We start from the raw sequence: 18,405 nt of genomic DNA, 5'->3' as shown, positions 1-18,405 counted from the left end.
ATATTTTTAAATTTGCCACCAAGCATAATGAACCGTTGCTTGAGGAAAGGGTGGTATGACCGTATTGCATGGGAATTTTATCGAAAGTTAGAGATGGACATTGCTTCAATAAGAAATAACGGAGCTTAGAACGCTGGAAATGCATTATTGATATACTATCTGTTGCCATAAAAACAGTTTATGTCTTTATTGTTTATTGTTTGAATAATGAATTATTGCTTGATAGCCATCAAAAACGTGTGTGAGATAAGACATACAAAATCAAGAGTAGCAACAGGCAGCAACGCAGCTGAATGCAACTGGGACCCCCCGTAAACAGTGACTCGTCGTGACTAGGAACAGTCACGAAGAAGTTCACCCATCCCTAGTTTCCACAGTGCAGTGCAACAAATAATAAATAAATAAATAGCCTGGCACAAAGAGTTAATCGAATAAATTGCACCCCGCAGCGCACGCCAAGTGGGTTTGGTACCGAAATCGCGAGTTATCTGCTCCCGCTGCTGCCGCTGCCATTGCCTCCGCCGTATCAGTTGCTGATTGGAGCGCTGGGAGCACGGAAGCCACACAAATAGAGGCGCATTTAGAGCAATCCTTACCGTCCGCTGCTGCGGCAGCACGCGGGTCATCGGATTGCCATGTCCCACTTTACGCACGCCACCAGCAGCGACCTGGTCAACCTCAATGTGGGTGGTCAGCGGTAAGAACAAAGAATCATTACATTATGGCCCACCAACGGCATTGATGACGCATGCAATCTCCATCTTACCATCCGTAGCTTTTCCACGTCGCGGCAAACGCTTACGTGGATCCCGGACACCTTCTTCACGGCTCTGCTCAGCGGACGCATCTCGAGTTTAAGGGACGAGCACAATGCCATCTTCATTGACCGCGATCCGACGCTCTTCTCGATCATACTCAACTACTTAAGGACAAAGGACATCGACATCAAGAACTGCGAAATACGCGCCCTGCGTCACGAGGCCGAGTACTATGGCATCACGCCGCTGACCAAGCGCTTGGCACTCTGCGAAGACCTTAACCACTCGTCCTGCGGCGATTTGCTCTTCTACGGCTTTCTGGCGGCACCGCCCATGCCGTCGAACGAAGCTGTGCCAGCTGCTAGCATCGACGAGTCGTTGCCCTCCACTTCGGCCAGTGCGATTGGTAGTCGTCCCGGATCCATGGTGCGCGTTCCCGAACCCTCACGCTCTTCACACTCGCGCAATTCATCATGGGATCTGCGCTTGGGTCGCACAGGCAGCACTGGCAATGGTGCCAACCCTCCAGCTCCCATGCTGCACTCACGCAATCCCTCGATGGACTTTATGCGACACTCGCGCAACTCCTCGGCGGATCTGAACAAAGTCTTTCGAAACGAAGTGGGTCTGGTGTTCAGTCCCACGCAGAACTCGAACTGGGTGGACCCGATGCGAGTGCAAATCATCAAGGCGCACCAGAATTGGATAGCAGTGGCATACGCGCACTTTGTGACCTGCTACCGGGTGAAAGACTCCAACGGGTGGCAGCAGGTGTTCACATCGCCCCACATCGACGCCACCATCGAAAGAATCGCCATCAACTCGAAGGTGAACACTTCTGCAGCAGAGCCACTGCCCAGCAAGATGGTGGCCATCTCTTACGGCAGTCAGATAAGGTTATGGAGCATTCAGGAGGGTGGCCAGAAAACGGATGTGGGCACGTTTAATTTGAATGTGCGAGTGGAGTACCTGTTCTTCATCGGTAGTCAGCTGGTGGCCCTGTCCTCCTCCGGCAAGATCGGCGTGTGGCACGCGATGACCCAGCACTGGCAGATTCAAGACCTAGTGCCAGTGCTCTCGTTCGACTCAGCCGGTTCTTTTTTGCTGCTTGGTTGCAACAACGGCTCCATCTACTACATAGACATGCAGAAGTTCCCGCTGCGGATAAAGGACAATGATTTACTGGTTACCGAGCTCTACAAAGATGTCACACTGGACCCCATTACGGCTATCTCGGTCTACCTTACGCCAAAAACCTCGAGCATAAGTGGCAATTGGATAGAAATTGCCTATGGCACCAAGTCGGGAGCGGTGCGAATCATCGTCCAGCATCCGGAGACAGCTGGTCATGGACCACACCTTTTCGAGACTTTCTTTGTGCACCAAAGCCCCGTAACCAAGGTGATGCTGTCGGAGAAATACCTCGTCTCCGTGTGCAGCGAATACCACCACGTACGAACGTGGCGTCTGACCCGCTTCCGGGGCATGCTCTCTACCCAGCCGGGCTCCACGCCGGAAGCCTCATTTAAAATCGTTTCACTGGAAGCTACCGATACCAGTTACAGCTATGCGGCTGGGAATGATTTTGGGCCTTACGGCGACTACGACGACATGATATTCGTGCAAAAGGTGGTGCCCGAGACTGATCAGCTGTACGTGCGCTTGGCATCCAACGGGGATCGGGTGTGCGTCATTAGATCCGTGGACAGCTCCACAATTTCGGCATTCTGTGTGCTCGAGTGCGAGGTATCATCCCGTTTCATACTCACCGGTCACTGCAACGGCGCCATTCAAATGTGGGACCTAACCACAGCACTGGCGCTGCTCTCTAAGGATGAGCCGCAGCAGAAAATCAATGGCGGACCCGACACCAATGAGCTTCTCCGCCTACTTGACCAGTGTGAAATCAGCAATTCATCATGCACAACACCTTGTATGTCACCGTGTCTATCAGCTATGGGCAACGGCTCTGGAATGGCCTCCTCCATAGCCCGCATGAAAGCCAGCAACATAGCCCTGCTAAATCGGGAACCAGCAATGGCCATGGCCGTCCAAGTCCAGCCGCCCGCTCAGGTGCAACCTGCTCTTCCAGAGGCTGTGGCGCCGGCTGCTATCCCGATGGCTGACGACAACAACGAATGAGACGTGGAAGCGGCTGCTTGATTGGCGCTTGTCGGGCGCGTTTCATCGTTTACATTTCACAGGTGTAGCTTGATCTTCGACTACCAGTTTATATTCCTGCAGTTCGTGGTGTGCGCCCTCATCTACGTCTGGGTGACGCGACTCACCCGCGGTCCAGCCACTGGGCTGTGATGAACTGCCAGCGGGCATTTAACCAATCAAATAATCTCCATTATATGTGCTCGATGTGGTTGCATGTTGCAATGTGTATCCCGTAAACCCATTTGTTGTGCTCCAAACGTGGATCGTACAGTTAATAATTTTAAAAACGTCTTTCTTTGTTCTAGTTAATGTTATGAAAATTAGTTAAAACGATGTAAACCAGAGTATAAGACTTCTGCAACCGATCTATAATTAGCACACTCCAAGAGGGTGCTCCATCAGGACAGATTCGAAAACGTTCAGTGTGGATAAGATTGGTTGCCCAAAACAAAGAAAGTTCATTGAACAGCCAATCAGTTCATGGTCATGATTAGATTATGATTATTTGTGATTAGAATTCATAGAGCGACTGCTTGGAATCTGTCCTGTTGCAGGGCCTCATATAAATATAATGATCCGCCTTGTTGCAACCAGTAAACAGCTATACATATTCAATATAAATAAAGATAATTATACACAAAGAGATATCAAAATAGCAACCGAGTTGTGTCATCAATAATTTATTGAACATTTTATCTTAGTTTCTTGATGGTTGAATACTTGGAAGTGTTCCATTAACATTTATCAAATACAAATACTTGGCTTGCCTTCTCGTGGGTATTGTGTGTGTAAATACGTGTATATCCTACGCCTATACCGGACCTCAGTAAAGTAAAAAAGCAGCAAAAACGCCAAAACATATAAAAATATATATAATATACATTTGTGTATTGTAGGTAAGTTACCCCCGCCCGCCATTTAAATATCATTGGCCTAAACACAACCCACTAACGACCGCCGGTGTGCTTATCAATTTAAACAAGTGGCGCGTCAAGTGGGACCCCTGCCTTTAATTTACCTAAAATAGGACGCACTGGTACTGAGATAGAATAATAATAATGGAGTAGATACTTGGAGCGATTACCCACCCTCGCCCGGAAGCAATTGTCGAGCCGTTCATACAAATAGTTTGTACACAAAGTCAACCTAAAGCTAAATTATGTATATTCTAAAGGGCAAACCGATATGAAGCTGTGCCATTATGAGGGACAGAAATCTGTTGTCCCGATTTGCCCGTGGGTCAGTGACCCGATGCAGTGCAATCTAAGACTGTCGCTTGGCGGTCGCCGTTCCTAACTACGATGAAGCGTTAATGTGTGGGGTCTGTGCATTGAATGGATGATATGTGCGTGAAGAATTGCTTAGCAAAAACTGATGAGGGGAGATCCAGCTCGCTGGACACGGGCTACACGTGAAAGTAGTCGTCCACTAGCAACTGTTCACTTGGCGTGAATGCTGTCCCACTTAGTGGACTGCTCGTCTGCGTGTCCGACTCCTGATCCGTCTGCAGCGGCTCGTAGCCGGGCTCCATACCACTGCTAGTGTTGGTCGTCGCTGTTGTGGTCGTCGCTGTAGTCGACGCCGTGGTGAGATAGCACACCGACTCATAGTTTGGATCCGTTTCACTGCCCGTACCCGTCAGCGATTCATATTGCGATGAGATCGGCGTGCTGGTGGCTATCGTTGAAGAGTTAAGCGACACCGAATTGGATGTGGAGCTGGGCGATGTGGGGGTCAAGTGACTGCTGCTACTGCCCGGCGTTCCTGCCACCGCGTTCTCCGCTATCCGCGCATAATGATCCGTCTCCGCAGCGGCCTTTGTCTCGAGGATGCTGGCATAGTTGTGGTTGGCATCCGCCCCTGGAATGGTGCTGTAGCCGGAGGCGTCAGCGTTGGCGGGTGGGCGCTTTTTATCCAACACCTTCGCATAGCCGTCGTCTGAGTGTGCACGACTTTTGAGCACCTCGTAGTTAGGATCATAGTCTGACTTTTTGGCCTCATCCTCGCCTGCGGTAACAGGATGCGGTTGCAGTTGCTCGTAGCCAGGATCGTTGTTGCTCCTGGACGGAGGCGGGGGCGGCTGTGTCTGGTTAAGAATAGTCTCGTAGTGCTTTGCGCTGGCGCTGATCGCTATTGCTGTTGCTATTGTTACGGGCTGGGCAATCGCTGAAAAGGCGCCGGAAATAACATTTTATTAGTAATGAGCTTAAACAAGAGTATTTACTCGGAATGAAGCGAAGAATTAATGGATGTACTGCAGACGATACTAACCACGGCTACTTCCAAAGAAAAACTCATGAAATTTGCGGTGCTTTAGTTTAACAAACACGGACATATTTCATTTTGGCATAGCAACTTAGTTTGGTAAGGCATTTTAAGGGAAAGACAAGGAGAGACAGATAGATAGACAGGCAGATTAGGCATTAGGCAGGGATTAGCGACAAAGGCAGGTAAAAATGTTAAGACAAATCACCGGGATCAGCACATTTTACCCTGTACTCATCGGACAGGAACGGGTACAAAGGGACTAGAATGTTATGTCGACATACCTCCTCCTTCCTGCTGTCTTTCCTTTTGTAACATGTTGGCTGCATAGCAATCCGACTTCCGATTCTCGTGCATTATTTGACCATCGGCTGGAATCGTTTCATACCCATGATCCTTGGCTGAATAGCTATTGCTCCGCACGCGACCCTTCTGGGCATCCACTAACAAAGCCGCAGCACTGTCCAGCGGACTGACTCCCAACGCATCTTGCTGCTGTTTCCTTGCCAGAATAGGCGAACTGTTTTGAGAGGACGGCGAGTTTCTCGAGAATTTGTGCTTTTTCATGACCTACGGTTATAAAAGGTATATTAAGTTTGTTATGTGACACTCGCAGACATTCCTCTTACCTTAGCGTACATGCCCTCAATGTTCTTGTTGCCCTCCCCATCCTTGGAGGGACTAAGGCTCTTGCTGTGCTTGCGCTGTGGCGATGCCTCTCCAGACTCCGCCTCGTGTCCTTCCGCGCCCGCTTCGATCACTGATATGACCGAATTCCGTCCAGAGGCTAGGTTGCTAATACTACCGGCCTGCAGATGGTGCGACTGGCCCACACTTGCCTTGGGCGTCGGTGGTAGTGGCGAATTCGCCTGACGCTTCTCAGGTTTGGGTGACCCCAAGTTGCAGACAGACGAGCTATTGTTCGACGAGGATGAGGCCTGACGCGAGTGCATCTGGGCTCGCAAACTGTCCACCGGCGGTGGAACTGGCATAGCATGATCAGCACCACTTGTGCTGGTGGGACGAACGGCGGACGTACTAGCGGTCGGTATACTGCTGCTGTTATTGATCTCGACAGCCACCACTATGGGATTGGCCTGCATTGGCTGGATTTGCGCGTAGGTCTCCGATCCGCTTGTGTATATATCCGCGGCGTTGGCCTGATGACGGTTATTGGGATCCTCAATGGCCGCATACGTCTCATCTTAAATAGAAGAGTTAAATTAATAAAAGCGTTAACATTAAATGCATTTTTCTATACAATATTTGGCATTCGAATGTTTGTATATAATAAAACTCGAGATACTCATAACATTGAAATAGCCTTGGAGAAATGTGCTATTTCCCTTGTGACTCACCAGAATCGTCGGATACAGTGGCGTAGTGAGAGTCATTAACATCCCGCGATAATGTTGGGTTCCTGTTTGGGGGTTTCCCAGGTGGCTGTTGGGCCAAAATGTTGGCCAGCGGCTCTCTCACACTAATGCTTGTGTATCCCTCTGCGAAATAAAACATTTAGGATATGACATCACCTCCATTTTCACAGACTTACTCGATGAGTCTTGTGAGTCCCCGCTGAAATGTTGGTTGGCGATGGGCGGCGTCATGTAGGGAAGATCTTGGCTAGCCGATATCATGCCTGCAATCGCAGAGGCAGCTGGAATCTCAGCCTCTGCCGGCGCTGAGTCATTGTGCTCCCTAGAACCTTCGCTGTGCTGTGAGCTGCGGTGCATTGGATCTATGCCGTCGCTAGAGGATCCGGCCACCACGGCCGCCGCCGCAGCTGCTGCTGTAGAGCTGTGGGTGGTCGCATGGGACGTGGATGGCGCATTCAGCTGGGCGTAGGGATGCTCGGTGCCCCGCACCTTGGCGTAGTCGTGCGGCAGACCCTTGACACGCGAGTACGGCGAACTTACATCGTCCGCCTGGCTAATGGAACTGTGCTGCGACACGCTGGTCTGTTTCTTCATGCTTGGTTGTGCTGTGGGTGTTATTAGAAACGGGATTAATTACGAGCTGATTCTTTGGGTTTAAAATGCGACTTACGACTTTGGCTACGGGCATTGCGAGCATCTACCAGTTGCTTGTCCGCCACGGTTTCGTATAGTTCGGACCCATTATCATTGCTCTCGGCTACGGGAATGTCAGGCAAACTGCGATGGGCGGCAGTGCTCGACCTGAAAATGGTAAGGGATGCGTGACTTCCAGCACTGTTATGTAGACAGTAAAGCAATGGAGACTCACCGCTTCTCCGAGTCCGCATTGGACACAGTGGAGGCATTCAGCTCCGCCTGGGACTCGCTGTTGCCCACCAGGTTGGTCACCACAATGACCTCATCCGGATTCTTCAGCTTGACCATGCCCTCCAGGCCCATCAAATCATTTCTGTGGAGATAGAGTGCATAGAGAGTGTGGTGAGCGACAAGAGTGCACCCAAGTGTAACTGGGCGGCGTAGCGGCGGAGAAACAGACCCACTTTCACTCTCTCGCTGGCCTGCACCGCCCTGTTCCCGCCTGAGCCATTGAGCCGATATGGATTCCTGATCCTCTGGGAGATCGGGAGGACTTACTTGGGGATCCGCTTCTTGCAGCAGAGACAAGCGCCCAGCATCACGATGAAAGTGAGCGTCAGGCTGACGGTCGCCAGGAGGTACGTGTACGAATTTGGGGCCTCCAGGCGCAGCTCCGACGTCGACGCCTCCACCATGCCCATGTCGCGTTGTGTACATATGCACTATGTACCCATAAAGCACTTGCATCGACCGCTGCACATATATATGTTAACAACTTTTCGCTTAGCTAATATTTTCTTGTTTTTTTGGTCCACCAAACGAAACAGACAACAACAATAATGCGACTAGCGTGCGGTCATACTAGGTGCGGTCCCACTGGGTGGAGGGAAAAGCACGTTTTTCGCCAGCTCTTATATGGTCATACTGAAACTATCGCTGTTTTTTAACGGTTTATTCTTAACCCTCTGATATTTTCAAAATTAAACTGCTTACTTTAATTTACTAATATTTCAAAGTAAATTAATGTCTATAGTTTTTCGACTAGGAAAAAGCGTAAATGCTAAAGTAAGCTCCAAATAATTCAAAATGAAACTTGAGATTTTATTTATGTTCAAATGATATTTGGTATCAAAATTATATCTAAGCTGAATAGCAGCCAGAATGTATTTGTGGCTTACACAAACAGTTGCACTTAAATCTAATTTATTCGCTTGGCACTTTCAGTGATTGCTCATACTTTTAAAGTTCGGTGTGCTTAAAGATTGTTTTTTCAATATTCTCCTGGAGCTTCTCCACTTTGCGCGTTTGCTTCTTCAGCGTATCCTCCATTTCCTCAAAGCGGCTGCTTTTGTCCTTCACTTTTTCTCCCTAATAATATATATCAAATAAATTTTAGTTGGCTTACAAACTTGGATACCAAGAAACATATACCTTGTATTTCTCCTTCTGCAAAGCATGCTCGGCATGCAGGTGACGCAGCTTCAAGAGACGACTTTCGAAATGATGCAATTCAGTTTTGATGGACTCCAGTTCCTTGACAGTGAAATTGCTAGCCTGGGCCACTCGCCACAGACCCTGGACCTTGGGTTCAATGAAGTCCTGACTGTGTGGACCGGAGGACACCAGTCGTTCCAGCCTGTCGTAGTGATCCTTGATGCCAGTATGATGACCTCGGAGAGTGTTAAGGTCGTTTTCGAAACTCTTCACGTTTTGAGCATGGGTTTTAATGTCGTTTTCATTGACATCATTTGAAATCAGATTGTAGGTGTCCAAATCTTCCGTGTTAATAGCATCTAATGAAATCAATTAAAGTAAATTATGGTTTTTGTGTTTTATTTAGCCAAACTTACTCTCATGCTTGTCGGTGTCTACGGTGCCAATATTTTCCAGCAGGCTGTAGTACACATCCACCTTATCCTGGTGATGATCAAACTCCTGTTTCAAGGATTTCAATTCCTCTGCGGTAAAGCCGGAAATCTCGGCTTTTTCCCAAAGCCGGTTCAGTTTCTTGTCCTTGAAAAGACTCTTGTTTCTGTGTTTCTCGTCGGCGTCGTGGAATTTCTGTAAGTTACTTCGGATGATAGACTGTTGCTCTAAGGAAATATGTTTTAGTTACTTTGTAGGGCTTAAGCTTCTCCGTATCCTGAGTGTCGTCAAAGTGCTCCAGCAGATCGTAGCTGCTCATGATGCCAATGAGCTTGCGGCGCAATTCGTCGGCCTTGAGGCCATCCTTGTCCTTGTGCTGCGAGTTGAGCTGCTTCCAGGCAATCTCCTCCTTATCGTGGATCTTTAGCTCCATGTATAGTGACTTGAGCTTGGGCTCTGTAAGGCGCTGTAACTGGCATTAGTAAGCTAAAACTTCAGATACTTAATGATGTCCACTCACATTCTGCGCCTTGGCCCACACGAGATTCAACTTGGCCATGCGAAAAGGCCGCTGGATGCTCTTGAAATCCGGATCATACTTTTCCTGCTTTACTTGCTGAAAATGCGGGTCGTTGGCTTCCTTGCTGTACTTCTTACTCTGCTTTTTGTCGGCATCCACGCCTTGCAGTGCAATCAGCAGGGAAAGTGCAATGGCTGCAACAACGAGAGCTGACCTAACCATCTTTCCTCGTGGTTTTTATCCGGGCTTAAAGCACGCAATTTTTGGTGCAGTGCTGACCTGGCTAAACAGTTATTCGCAACAAGCAGTGTGGCCATCTACCGATCGCATAAAGCTGTTGGTGCAGGCAATCTAGGTTTTATTTGGCTTGTAATTGTTTGATTATCGCATGTACGATTTTCGAACTTGGTCAATCATAAACAATTTTTTTGATTTTGTTTCTTAAAAATAAGTAATTTTGTAGCAAAAGCGAACTAAAATCATGTAATTAGGTTTATGTAATGAAATCTTTCAAAAAGGCCAAATTTGTTTTGAGATGAAAAGTAGTTAATTTTGCAGCACGGCCGCTTGGCATATTGTTGCTAATTGCAAATGGTCACACCGCCAATTTGCATCTACCGCGTTAACACGTAATTGCCGCGCTGAATTATAATTATTATCAAGTGTTTTTTACCTCTAAAAGCTTCTTAGAGAAACCAGGACAATGAGAACGGAGGCAGCGGTCAGTTGTTTTCTGTTGGTATTGCACAGCGTGTGCTGTCAGAGCGGCAGCGAGGAGGCCTGGGTGGATCCGTATCACGCCTGGTCGGACTTGGCCAACGATTTTCATCAGCCCGATGGATCGTGCCAGTGTCCAGCGAGTCCAGTGCTGTCTCCAGCGGCCATGGAGGACGCCGTGGCCCTCACATACTTCAAGAAGTTCGTCAATCTGCTGTTTCAACGCAAGCGTTTGCGGGTATGATCGCTGTTTAGACCATATTTGGCAACATGACATCATATATGTGTGTAACTTTTGTGTAAATAGTACGATGCTCAGTCGGCGGTCCATAAGCGAGCGCTGCTCTTTTCACTGTTGCCATCGGAACTGGATGAACTGGAGAAGGTGCAGGATGCTCGGGATATGGACGTATTGCTGACAAAGATATTGGAGAATGCCGAGGAGGCTCCTTTGTCTGATGGAAGGTCCGGATGCTCATACGTCCGACACGGTTTTTTCTACTTATTGTTGGATATTATCAAGGATGTAATTGATCTGATGAAAACGACCGAGGTACCCGTTGCGCCTTCTATGGAAGCTTGACTTTAAGCTGATTAAATATTTTTCTCATTTCTAGGTGCAATTTATCCTATATGCAACAATAGCAATTGCACTTATCGTCATTGTGCACAAACGTTTCCGGATCAAGGTATTTTCGATTGTTCTAGGAGGTATTTTTCTGTGCGGATATTTTCAGACTTATTTGGAATGCAACAGAGTATGTAAAGCCTAAAAATTCGTGAAATTGTCCTCATTATATGTTTGTAATTAGGAATTAGACATCAATAGGATGATAGAGGTCGTAACGCATCACCAGGAGCCAGAAAGTTCCTGGTTTTCTCGACTGGGATCCTACATATACAAAGCCTCGCCAAACAATAAGAAAATAGAGATGATGAAGTAAGAACATGTACATGACATGTAATTTAGAAACTTTATTGATAATCTTTTCATTGTAGAAAATATTCAAAAATCCAAATTTCTGTTTGCATGCCAGATGACGTGTTTTTTATGTATTTGAACAACCTATTTATAAAGCAATTAGAAATTATGATAGAAAAGGTGTCGGGAACTATGACCAAACTATCCAGTAAGTATATCGTTATTACTAGAAAATCTCTACAATTTCTACAGTCAATAATTACCATTTTAATAACCATATTATTTACCCATAGCCGGATTACCCTTCCCTTATAACCTCCTTGCACCAGTCCTTTTGGTGTGTTTAGTGGGGTACATTATAAAGCTGTCCTTTAAATACATTTTGAGCCCCCGAGCATGGGCGTCCCTTCTTCACAAGCCAGCGTCACCGGAGACACCAACGATCCACCAGTCAATTAATGCGCGGGAGCCCATAGAAGACCGCTTATCGGGCGACAACTTAAAGATGTTGCTAAATGTAATTAACGTGAGAAGTGTTTCACATGAGTCACTACAGCGACTACCCGCCGTTTCGGGGGTGCAAGAGCTAGATGAAGCGCACGAGTCTCCTGCCACGGAAAAAGAAAGCTTAGATGAAAGCGATTCCAGCAACAAAAGCAAAAGGAGTGTTGCTGAAGAGGAAGGATTCACGCTGGTCGACGATCACGAGGATAATAACATCGATAATGTGTAGCGGCCGCAACTAAACTTAATCTGTAACTTAAGTGTAATGTCCGTGATTTTTACCCAGTTATTGGAGACCATTAGTGGTCGGCGAATAAGTCAATTTTTTCAATTTTTGATTTGTCATAGTTAAATTTTTATTTAAATTATTTTGCATGTACTTCATCTCATTTGCGCGATTAGTGTTATTAAGATAAATCTTCAACAATAAGATCTTTTAAGTAGGCCACAAAACTGTTTATATTTTTTTCTTGTTAGTATTATGATGCCGGCCCTTTAAAAAATCGGATATAATTTTTATTTGTAACTTGTTGATCATTTATATTTACAACTTTGCGCTCAGGCGGTTATTAATAAATATTATTAGCAATGGGCGCTCGTTTTGTGAGTTGCATATTAATTGAATGTAAGCGATAATTAAATATTCGGTTTTCGAATCTTGTAAAATCTAATTTAATATGTATACAACTAATATATTTATATATCTATGTATATAGATCTATACGGTGTGTGTATATATTTGTAAGTAAAAATTAGAAAAGAATTTCGGTGTAAATATATTTATTCGTTGTATTTTAAATCATGCACCTAAAATGTATTATGCTTTAATTACAATTCATTGGTTTTATTATTATTATAATTTGTATGCAACTAAGTAACTTTACGCATTAGTGAAATGTACTGTATGGAATGTGTAATCCAATATACGGCACATACTGAATAGCCAAAACCCAGTTTGCTGTTCGTAATTAAACGTACCTAAAACTAGAAAAACACGAAGCAGAACCCAAAGCACAGGCAGGCTAACTATAATACTCAACTAAGGCTGGCAAATGGCATATCGTCGTAATCGTCCAGGTCTATGGCAAAACGAGATAATTTATCTAAATTGATTTCACAAATCTTATACGCAAATTGGTCCGCTATCATAATCTTGATTAATAATTTCTCTACTCGAATTCAACAATTGTTTTTGTTTTGTTTGGTTTTGTTAAGATCTAGTGGGTAGTTTCCCCCTGCTGATTTGTGTTGACGGCTGTTCTACTTATTTGTCCGGCACTGCTGGACGGCGGACCAGCAGCCAAAGTTACCACATCATAATTAATGTAATTACATGCCCCTCTATCGGCTAATTGGTATAGCAGCGTTTAAACTTTAAAGCATATCATTCACTTAGTCCGATTGGTAAAATTTAAAAAACTAATCCTCTTAATATCAAACAACAGCAAACTATGCGAAACAATTTGTTCAACTCCTACGCCTACGCCTACGCACAAGCCAATCAACTATTTAAATAACGAATACCACAATTGGGAACGGTTTGTGTTTAAGTTTTACGTACGATACATCCATACACACATATGGGTGGTAGGTAGGTAGTTAGTAAGTGTTTTAAAAACAGGCAACTTATATCCCATCTACGCTACTGCAAAAATGCACCAAATGCTCTTCAAATATCCTTCGATGTACGCGTTACTTGGCTCAATTGATGAATGCGAATGCAATTGTACTTAAACGTCGTGATTTTGACTTAGGCTAACTCTCTGACTGAACCGATCTTTACGGATTGGCTGCGACCAAGAATGTTCAAGCTGCTCAATAAAGTTCAGCAAATAAGTGTAAAATTGTACATACACATTTAATATAATACAAAAAACACAATGCCATTGCGAATTTCTTCATGTTTTACGGACTGTGGGCTGTCGGAGTTGTTGGCCATGAGTATTTTATACATTAGCTTATGTGGCGATCGGGGCGAATCGTCCGAATCTGTATTATTCTGGTTAGGTGGTAAATAGTTAAACAGCAATGATAGTCAGGGGAGGCATCGGCCATTTCCGGCCATTTGCGGTCATTTCCGACCACTTCCGGTTCCGGATGCCTCACGATGGTCTCTGTGGCGATCACGGAGAAGTCTTACGTTGATGGATCCATGTAAATATTGTTATCATATCGTAGTAGATACAGATTCTATGTCTTTAAGTAGGTACTTTGGCTTTCATTAGAGATATAGTGTATAGCTTCGTTCGATTTCGATTTCGATATCTGGTTTGGTTATGACTGGCTGGTGGATCATGCAGTATGTATTTATGTAAACATTTGATATGTATGCCGTTACGTTTCAGATGCGATTATGTGCAAAACTTAGGTTTAGCTTCCGTGGTGTGTTTAGTTTAGTTTAGTATATGTATATGTATTATATGTACGTGGTATCGTATCTGGGTATCGTGTCCTCTGTGCGACTAGAAAGATCTGATCTGCTCGAATAGAACCTATGCGAAATGTACTCGTAATCGTAATTGCAATCGTGATGCGACTTATCCAGTCAGTTCCTAAATACAAGTGTCTCGTTATGGATGTAACTCTATATGCGGGTAAGTGGCTCTTCTGGGGATGTGTGGGTGTGTGTGGTTTGTGTGTTGTGTGTGGTGCGTGGCCCGTGTGGGTGGTTGGGTGGCTGGGTGGCTACCTAAGCCAGCAACCCCCCACCCAAGGGTGCTGCCCCAAGGCGAGTATTTGTCTGTCACCTACGTCTCCGTTCACTTCAGCTCGACGCAATGTGACCCGGGTCACATGCCCATGCCATCTGGCCAGTTGGCCATCCGATGCTTACATAACGCGACACTTCTCCTTCACCCCGCCGCTGGCGCTGGCCCCCGCATCGCCGTTCTCCGGTATCGAGCCGTTCGTGTCCTTGGACTTCTTCTCCTTTTTCTGCTTCTTCTGCTTCTTGGTGTCCAGTTGCAGGGAGACGGTGCGCGTCTTCTCCATGTTGAGCAGCTCCTGGAACAGCTCGGTCACATTGTGATTCGTCTTGGCCGACGTCTCCATGAAGGATATGCTCCAGGTGGTCGCCTGGGCCTGACCCTCCGCTTGGGAGACCTGTGAATGGGACCTTTGGATTAGAGGTGTTCCTCAAGAAATGTTATTACTATTTATGATCCCCTTTAAAGATTGTAACTAAGATCTTAGATTATAGATCTTGTATATGATGAATCAGATTATTATTTATCCCATTCCCAGTATTACTGATAGACTTAATGATGTAGTGCATCTAACCTCTCGCAACTCGGCGGTCTCATCACACTTGTTGCCCACCAACATGACGGGTATGTTGGGGATGTCGGCTCCCTGTGGACACAGAAAGTATTAGTACTTGATTAGGAATAATGGCCAGGCATTGCTCCTACCTTCAGCTCCTTGATTAGCGCCCAGATGGGTCGCAGCTCCTCCAAACTCTGCTTGGAGCACACCGAGTAGACCAGAATGAAGGCGTGCCCCTTCGAGATGGACAGCCTCTGCATGGCCGGGAACTGATGCGAACCCGTGGTGTCCGTGATTTGCAGCGTGCAGATGTTCTTGTTGCAGCTGATGACCTGTGCAATGAGCAGCGGGTTAGGGGAGTCTTCTCCAGCACTGGACGGGCTACTCACCTGTCTATACGTGTCCTCGATGGTTGGGATGTAGCTTTCGCGGAAGGTGCCCTTTATGAAGCGCAGCACCAGTGAGCTCTTGCCCACGCCGCCGGCTCCAAATACGACCACGCGGTAGTCATTGCTCTGCTCCGGAGCAGCGCGCGTCACCTGGTTCTTCTGCTCCGTCATCCCGGATACGGATTACGGATTCGAGTCGGTCGAACGCGGTCGCGTATATCAAGTTCGGAGTGGAAATTGGAATAGAGAGAAGCAGGAGCTGAAGCTTGTTGGCTTGCTGTCGGGCGCTGGTGGAATGTTCTACTTGGGCGCCATGCTTTCGTTTATCTGCAACGATTAAGAGCAAATCAGCTTGGCCACAACGCCCACGCACGCACAACCTTTCCGGTTCGCCTGTGGGTGGATGTGGGTGGTAGGAGGTGGGCGTGGGCGTGAGTGGCACTACTTTAGGGTCCCGCAGCAAAAACAAAAAGGCAAAGAAAGTTAACTTCCAAAAGCCGATGGTAGTATACACTAGTTGGTTTGTTAGTACACTTCATGGGTTGAATCATTCTATTAAATAGATAATTCATTACATTTATATGTTATTATTTATAGTTTATGGCTTGGCACCTTTTTATTTTAAAAGTTTAAATGAACCATGTCTCAAGTGAAGTTTGTTATTTTATTATTTTATGATCATGCTGATAAGCTGTTATTATGATATTAGGTATGTATGTTACTCATTCCCTGCATAATTCCTTGGCTGCCTTACAAACTGGCACTGGAAAATGATAGTACCCCTTGCAAAGGTATTTAATAATGGCAAACAATGTGTGAGAGTATCCCGCTAATTTTAGCCATGTGCCAAGGAAGGGTATTGATTTTTCGCTCCACTGGCAGATCGGCATCAGCCTCTCCTCATCATTATCGCCACGATTATGATTGGCCCTGGCCGGGTGCGGTATAAATAGGCCTGCTTTGAAGGCAAGTGTCCCATTCGGAGCGGGTTTCCTGCCCATCCGCCCAAGCACACACACTCACACAACACGGGCACACAACACACAGACACACAACACACACTAGCCGTAACTGCTCACTTCCGCTTGATTGTCCTGGTGGACCCGTGTGACACCTTTGGCACGCCCCCTTCGAACGACCCGCCCTGCGATTTTCCGACTTTTTGTTTTCCCGCACACTCGCTATTTTGTTTTTTTTCTGTGTTGTATTTTTGCCCTTCCACCTCGTACACCTCACGCGCTTTGCTCTTGGATTTTCCTCGCTTTATTTTGGCTTGGATTTATCGATTTTATCTGCACTGCACTTGCCACCCACACGCGAGAATCGAGTGGAAAAGCAAAGCCTGGCCACCGCATCCGTATACCCGTTGAATGGGATAGCTCCCAAGGGATCGAAGAAAGTCCCTATATTGCGTCGCAGTATTTACTTGCATTTCGTTGCACTGGAATTCGTTGCAGGACAGGATGTGGTGCCCGATGTGGCACTAGCTCTTTGCTGCAGGCCGTCCTATCCTATCCTCTGCTACCGATAAGAGACCCAGAAACCCGACCGACCACCCAATGCCCCCATACATAGTACGCAAGTACGACGCCTGCGCATGCCCCATGTGGAGCCACCACAGAAGCTTTTCCCAGCTTTGCATCCAACCCCCCGAAAATACGAGTCCCACAGTGGAGAACCGAACCAATTCTTCGCGCGATTCTTCGGAAAGCTTCTGCACACGTCTCTACTCAATTTGGAGCCGGCCGGCGTGTGCAAAAGAGGTGTATCGAAAGACCCGTGTGTAAAGCCGCGTTTCCAAAGTGTATAAAACCGAGAGCATCTGGCCAATGTGCATCAGTTGTGGTCAGCAGCAAAATCAAGTGAATCATCTCAGTGCACTTAAAGGCCTAAATAGCCCATCTCTATCTTTTGTGAAGTGAACAAGTTCCCGGAAAACCAACTCAATCAAGATGCCTTGCCCATGCGGAAGCGGTAAGTTCTGAGTCCAGTATGATCCTTTAGGATGTAACTAATCTTTTAAAGAAATGTTGATATACTTAGAGCAACAAATGTACACAAATTCAATGGTGATACGGAGCCATCAAGCTTAAACTTTCTGTAAAGTGAAATCTTTGAGGTTGTTGCTGTAAGACAGAAGTTGTCAGTTTAAATTCTTCAAATGAAATTCTAGTCTTATATGGCTTATTTACACATCCTTCATATACTAATTTCTAAACCCCTTTCCTTTTCAGGATGCAAATGCGCCAGCCAGACCACCAAGGGATCCTGCAACTGCGGATCTGACTGCAAGTGCGGCGGCGACAAGAAATCCGCCTGCGGCTGCTCCAAGTGAGCTTTCCCCCCAAGGAAAATCTGGAGCGGATGGCGCCGTCCATTGTCTTCGAACTGATTTCTGTATAATTCCCGATGCAAAAACACAATGTTTTCTCATTTACATACCCTTCAACCTATGTTCAATTAAAGTAATTGAAGCCTAACTGCGTCTTTTCGGGTTGCATAATCGGTTTCTCTGGGGCTTTCTAGGTTAGATTCTCTTTTATTGGCGGGAGCTACGTGGTCGGCAATATGCGTCGTGGAAATCGGATGGTCAAGTGCTTTCCACAATGTGCATATATGTATGTACATATCATTAAATTCAGTTGAGCAATATGGTAATCTGAGATGCCTCACTTCTCAAGCGACTGGGGATTGAGTTTCAAAGCACAGCGGTTTGAACTTATGACTTGTAGATACGAATACAGTAGCGGGCGTGAGAATATAGCCACTATCGGATTGACTATATTAAAGTATGTTAGCTCTAGAAAAAATATCCCTATCGAATTGAAAACGAACGAATGGGCATAACATATGCTGGGAATCCATGTATGTTATATTCATGTAAGATTCCATTATTAGCGTGATTCATAGAAATATATGACTTATTACTGATCAGCCTGTTTGGAGAAATGCCTCGTTTATAGCGCAAAAGTGCCCAAGTGAACGTACGTATAGTTTTAGAAGTAATGTGAGAGCGTAATTAACA

The 18,405-nt window shown here is 46.1% G+C and overlaps 6 protein-coding genes across 6 annotated transcripts; 3 read left to right on the top strand and 3 right to left on the bottom strand.

Moving 5' to 3' along the window:
* The first annotated feature begins 341 nt into the window (after positions 1-341).
* LOC122622310 (BTB/POZ domain-containing protein KCTD3) lies at positions 342-3,538 on the top strand. Its single transcript, XM_043800684.1, has 2 exons — positions 342-697; positions 776-3,538. The coding sequence occupies exons 1-2, from the start codon at positions 636-638 to the stop codon at positions 2,898-2,900; spliced, it is 2,187 nt and encodes a 728-aa protein (XP_043656619.1). The 5' UTR covers positions 342-635; the 3' UTR covers positions 2,901-3,538.
* Positions 3,539-3,585: 47 nt separating this feature from the next.
* On the bottom strand, positions 3,586-8,037 carry LOC122619686 (serine-rich adhesin for platelets). The gene is made up of 8 exons (XM_043796745.1): positions 7,757-8,037; positions 7,431-7,571; positions 7,233-7,363; positions 6,739-7,167; positions 6,545-6,685; positions 5,816-6,390; positions 5,471-5,756; positions 3,586-5,087 (listed from the first exon to the last, which is right to left on the bottom strand). Exons 1-8 carry the CDS (start codon positions 7,897-7,899, stop codon positions 4,327-4,329), a joined length of 2,607 nt encoding a protein of 868 aa, XP_043652680.1. The 5' UTR covers positions 7,900-8,037; the 3' UTR covers positions 3,586-4,326.
* Positions 8,038-8,278: 241 nt separating this feature from the next.
* LOC122620728 (alpha-2-macroglobulin receptor-associated protein) lies at positions 8,279-9,897 on the bottom strand. The gene is made up of 5 exons (XM_043798327.1): positions 9,585-9,897; positions 9,315-9,530; positions 9,049-9,259; positions 8,630-8,991; positions 8,279-8,566 (listed from the first exon to the last, which is right to left on the bottom strand). Exons 1-5 carry the CDS (start codon positions 9,804-9,806, stop codon positions 8,438-8,440), a joined length of 1,140 nt encoding a protein of 379 aa, XP_043654262.1. The 5' UTR covers positions 9,807-9,897; the 3' UTR covers positions 8,279-8,437.
* A 285-nt stretch (positions 9,898-10,182) lies between these two features.
* LOC122619914 lies at positions 10,183-13,884 on the top strand. The gene is made up of 6 exons (XM_043797133.1): positions 10,183-10,539; positions 10,609-10,854; positions 10,919-11,059; positions 11,114-11,241; positions 11,301-11,431; positions 11,517-13,884. Exons 1-6 carry the CDS (start codon positions 10,288-10,290, stop codon positions 11,954-11,956), a joined length of 1,338 nt encoding a protein of 445 aa, XP_043653068.1. The 5' UTR covers positions 10,183-10,287; the 3' UTR covers positions 11,957-13,884.
* Positions 13,885-14,428: 544 nt separating this feature from the next.
* LOC122621354 (GTP-binding protein Di-Ras2) lies at positions 14,429-16,900 on the bottom strand. The gene is made up of 5 exons (XM_043799192.1): positions 16,807-16,900; positions 15,381-15,707; positions 15,138-15,323; positions 15,007-15,078; positions 14,429-14,829 (listed from the first exon to the last, which is right to left on the bottom strand). The coding sequence occupies exons 2-5, from the start codon at positions 15,549-15,551 to the stop codon at positions 14,557-14,559; spliced, it is 702 nt and encodes a 233-aa protein (XP_043655127.1). The 5' UTR covers positions 15,552-15,707; positions 16,807-16,900; the 3' UTR covers positions 14,429-14,556.
* Positions 16,901-17,195: 295 nt separating this feature from the next.
* Positions 17,196-17,860, top strand: LOC122621470 (metallothionein-1). Its single transcript, XM_043799329.1, has 2 exons — positions 17,196-17,354; positions 17,615-17,860. The coding sequence occupies exons 1-2, from the start codon at positions 17,333-17,335 to the stop codon at positions 17,713-17,715; spliced, it is 123 nt and encodes a 40-aa protein (XP_043655264.1). The 5' UTR covers positions 17,196-17,332; the 3' UTR covers positions 17,716-17,860.
* Positions 17,861-18,405: the final 545 nt, after the last annotated feature.

This window comes from Drosophila teissieri, chromosome 3R (genome assembly GCF_016746235.2).
Source record: "Drosophila teissieri strain GT53w chromosome 3R, Prin_Dtei_1.1, whole genome shotgun sequence".
NCBI classification, from domain to species: domain Eukaryota; kingdom Metazoa; phylum Arthropoda; class Insecta; order Diptera; family Drosophilidae; genus Drosophila; species Drosophila teissieri.
The sequence above is the reverse complement of the archived record's forward strand: the minus strand, read 5'-3'. Positions and strand labels throughout refer to the sequence as shown.

Coding starts and splice junctions, on each gene's coding strand:
- LOC122622310 (XM_043800684.1), top strand. CDS start 636: ATGTCCCACTTTACGCACGCCACCAGCAGCGACCTGGTCAACCTCAAT. Junction 698..775: donor CTCAATGTGGGTGGTCAGCG/GTAAGAACAAAG, acceptor TACCATCCGTAG/CTTTTCCACGTCGCGGCAAA.
- LOC122619686 (XM_043796745.1), bottom strand. CDS start 7,899: ATGGGCATGGTGGAGGCGTCGACGTCGGAGCTGCGCCTGGAGGCCCCA. Junction 6,391..6,544: donor CACTGTATCCGACGATTCTG/GTGAGTCACAAG, acceptor CTTCTATTTAAG/ATGAGACGTATGCGGCCATT. Junction 5,757..5,815: donor TTGAGGGCATGTACGCTAAG/GTAAGAGGAATG, acceptor TTATAACCGTAG/GTCATGAAAAAGCACAAATT.
- LOC122620728 (XM_043798327.1), bottom strand. CDS start 9,806: ATGGTTAGGTCAGCTCTCGTTGTTGCAGCCATTGCACTTTCCCTGCTG. Junction 9,531..9,584: donor TGTGGGCCAAGGCGCAGAAT/GTGAGTGGACAT, acceptor TGCCAGTTACAG/CGCCTTACAGAGCCCAAGCT. Junction 8,992..9,048: donor AGACACCGACAAGCATGAGA/GTAAGTTTGGCT, acceptor TGATTTCATTAG/ATGCTATTAACACGGAAGAT.
- LOC122619914 (XM_043797133.1), top strand. CDS start 10,288: ATGAGAACGGAGGCAGCGGTCAGTTGTTTTCTGTTGGTATTGCACAGC. Junction 10,855..10,918: donor ATCTGATGAAAACGACCGAG/GTACCCGTTGCG, acceptor TCTCATTTCTAG/GTGCAATTTATCCTATATGC. Junction 11,432..11,516: donor AACTATGACCAAACTATCCA/GTAAGTATATCG, acceptor ATTTACCCATAG/CCGGATTACCCTTCCCTTAT.
- LOC122621354 (XM_043799192.1), bottom strand. CDS start 15,551: ATGACGGAGCAGAAGAACCAGGTGACGCGCGCTGCTCCGGAGCAGAGC. Junction 15,079..15,137: donor CGCTAATCAAGGAGCTGAAG/GTAGGAGCAATG, acceptor CTGTGTCCACAG/GGAGCCGACATCCCCAACAT. Junction 14,830..15,006: donor AGACCGCCGAGTTGCGAGAG/GTTAGATGCACT, acceptor TCCCATTCACAG/GTCTCCCAAGCGGAGGGTCA.
- LOC122621470 (XM_043799329.1), top strand. CDS start 17,333: ATGCCTTGCCCATGCGGAAGCG. Junction 17,355..17,614: donor GCCTTGCCCATGCGGAAGCG/GTAAGTTCTGAG, acceptor TTTCCTTTTCAG/GATGCAAATGCGCCAGCCAG.